This window comes from Sphaeroforma arctica (genome assembly GCF_001186125.1).
Source record: "Sphaeroforma arctica JP610 unplaced genomic scaffold supercont1.3768, whole genome shotgun sequence".
NCBI lineage: Eukaryota > Ichthyosporea > Ichthyophonida > Sphaeroforma > Sphaeroforma arctica.
Window position 1 is genome coordinate 1 of NW_014036790.1, and position 3,045 is coordinate 3,045.

General features: G+C 45.6%; 1 protein-coding gene across 1 annotated transcript; it reads right to left on the reverse strand.

Annotated features, from left to right (window-relative positions):
• Positions 1–72: 72 nt before the first annotated feature.
• Positions 73–1,951, reverse strand: SARC_13809 (hypothetical protein; the record flags this gene model as incomplete). The annotated part of the gene is made up of 3 exons (XM_014292059.1): positions 73–141; positions 885–973; positions 1,794–1,951. Coding segments are annotated over 3 exons (316 nt in total), but the record flags the coding sequence as incomplete, so codon positions are not given.
• Positions 1,952–3,045: the final 1,094 nt, after the last annotated feature.

A 3,045-nucleotide genomic window follows, 5' to 3' on the forward strand; every position in this document is an offset into this window, starting at 1 on the left:
ATATATGTATGTCATATATATATCATATGCATATACATGATGCTTGTTTGTACTTTCTACGCGCACACATACTTTGCCCAGCAAAGAAACGGCGAAGGTTTTCGACCGCGATGCGATGCGATTGGCAGCAAAAACGGCTGCCTGTAGTGTTTCGAGTTTTGAGGTGTAAGGGGTTTAAGGTTTAGGAGGTTTAAAGTTTTCAACCGAAGTATAGTATCAGGTAAACGGACAGTTGGGAGTGACATAGTTAGAAACAAACGAAAGTGTTCAATAAATGCGCGTGTATGTGTAAGCAACCGCAGATAACTAGTAGCGGTTCGCATCAGGGCTGGCACTATCCTTGTGCTGTCACTAGTTAGATGTGTCTAGCGTAAAAGGATGTTGTACATGTGGCAGATATGCAGTCTATAAAAAGATGTTAAAAAATGGTAAAAAGATGTTAAAAAGATGTTGCATATGTGTCAGCTGATCCAGGGGATCAAGAAAAGTGTCTCGCGAACTGAAGCGTGGCATCAATAGCACTTGGTGCCGATATACACCAATCTGTATGCATACGTACTCATACGCATATGCCGGCGCATTTGTTTCTCGTTGCTGTGATAAACCAGTTAAAGACACTCAGTGCGCCTGAAGAGGTACGCATATGCAGACAGGCGTGGCAGATCCGTTGCCATACCAATTGCACTTGCCGTGCCCTCACAAGCACGTGCATTAAGTTGTGCCACGTAATCAGATGCATATATTAACTTTAACGTATGCTATATGTGTACATACATACTATATAAACATTGATGTATCCCATACGTGTACACACATACACTTGCGAGCGTACATACATAGAAGGCCCCAGTTATACTACTATGAAGCGCCTGTGGAGTACTTACCTGCACTTCAAGCTTATCCGACGAGTCTAATCCGGGGAGGATACTACGGTGTATCTGTTTGCTATCCGACGCAATCACTGCAATAGCACCTGCACACACAAGTCAGGCGAACGGACCAAATGAGCCCACGACAACTGCGTATGGACTGGGCCAAAACAACACACTGGACGTGAATGAGCATTTCATTGGGCAGAGGGCAATAGAAATAGACTGGAGATCATACAGACCACAGATGACACATCACAGAGGAGACGGAAGAAGTATGGGCGGTAACGGGGGGATGCAGAAGGATGTTTGATGTGTATGTGTATGCATGTGACGGTATATGTGTATGCATGTGACAGTATATGTGTATGCATGTGACAGTATATGTGTTTGCATGTGACATTATATGTGTTTGCATGTGACAGCATATGTGTATGCATGTGACAGTATATGTGTATACATTTGACAGTACAGAGTTTCAGACCCCATCTCAACATACGAATGAGCCCCCTCCGCGGTCAACGAGCCACGTAGTAACACACACTATATAGCCTGAGCAACAAGCCACGTAGTAGCACATACCATATAATCTGAGCAACAAGCCACTTAGTAGCACATACCATATAACCTGAGCAACAAGCCACGTAGTAGCACATACAATATAACCTGAGCAACAAGCCACGTAGTAGCACATACCATATAACCTGAGCAACAAGCCACGTAGTAACACATACCATCTAACCTGAGCAACAAGCCACGTAGTAGCACATACCATATAACCTGAGAAACAAGCCACGTAGTAGCACATACCATATAACCTGAGCAACAAGCCACGTAGTAACACATACCATATAACCTGAGCAGCAAGCCACGTAGTAGCACATACCATATAACCTGAGCAACAAGCCACGTAGTAACACATACCATATAGCCTGAGCAGCAGGGCTCGGGAGATAGGGTCGGTGGAATACAGCACAGGGCTCACTTTGTCCAGTAGGGCGTCTACAGCACCCGAAATGCAGCTGAGGTGCGGCTGGCTGTTGAGATACACTTGGACTATCTGGTGCTTCATGAGATTGGTGCTGTGGGTATGAGGGCATGCGGATGGTAAGTAGCACAAAGGGGTTTAATGAGGTTGTAGGGTTCAGAGTGTCAGGAGATATGGGGGCCATCTGGGTGGTAACGAGGCGCAGCGGTGAGTGCACAGTGGAAGTGAGTGAGATAATTCAAGGCAGAAGACATTCTTCAGAAATTTGGTCCAAAGAATAGGACTGAGCCAGTCCAAAAGTATAGGTTCTAGGAGCCAGCAATCCAATGGGAGCCCTATAGGACCGGCAGTCCGTCGGAGCTTCAGCACCATACAGTGGTACAGAGAATCCAGAACCAAATTGATATCAGCAATCATGAACACACCACAACCGCATGCACAGCACAGGCAGCTATCGCCACTGACTTAGAATACGTATTCCCACCTCCGAATGTCCAAGTTGTCATCGCCCGTTTGTATATACATGCATGCACATATATGAGTAGTTATACCTTTATTTACATTAAACCCCATATATGTCCCGTACATGACCGTATTTCCGTCTCTCTACGTCTATGTATATGCAAGTAAACAAGGTCTACAGCTGTGGGCTACACCGGCGAGTACCAGTCCGTTGTACCTCCACCCTCCCCCCAGTACAACCTCAGGTTTCTCCCAAACTGTCAGTCATGCAACGCCATGATATTCACACCTACATCAATAGCAAATAAGGTTCAATACTTGTACATACCAGTCTCACTTAACGTCATAGTATTCACACTACATCAATAGCACTTAAGACTCGCTACTTGTACATACCCGTCTCACTTAACGCCATAGTATTCACACCTACATCAATAGCAAATAAGACTCACTTCGTGTACATACCCGTCTCTAAACTGATCCGCCAGCAGCAGAAGGGACTCGCGATTGGCTTGCGTAAAGGGCAGCAGGTCAAACAGGCGCGGAAACTGCACCAGCGCATTATATCGCTCACTCAGGGTCTTCGAAGTCAGTGCTGTGTGGAGTCAGATGATATATATGTATATATGTATGTATATATGTATATATTTACGTACAGACACACGCACACACGCGCGCACACACCTACACACCTACACCCACCCACACACGCACACACACACACAC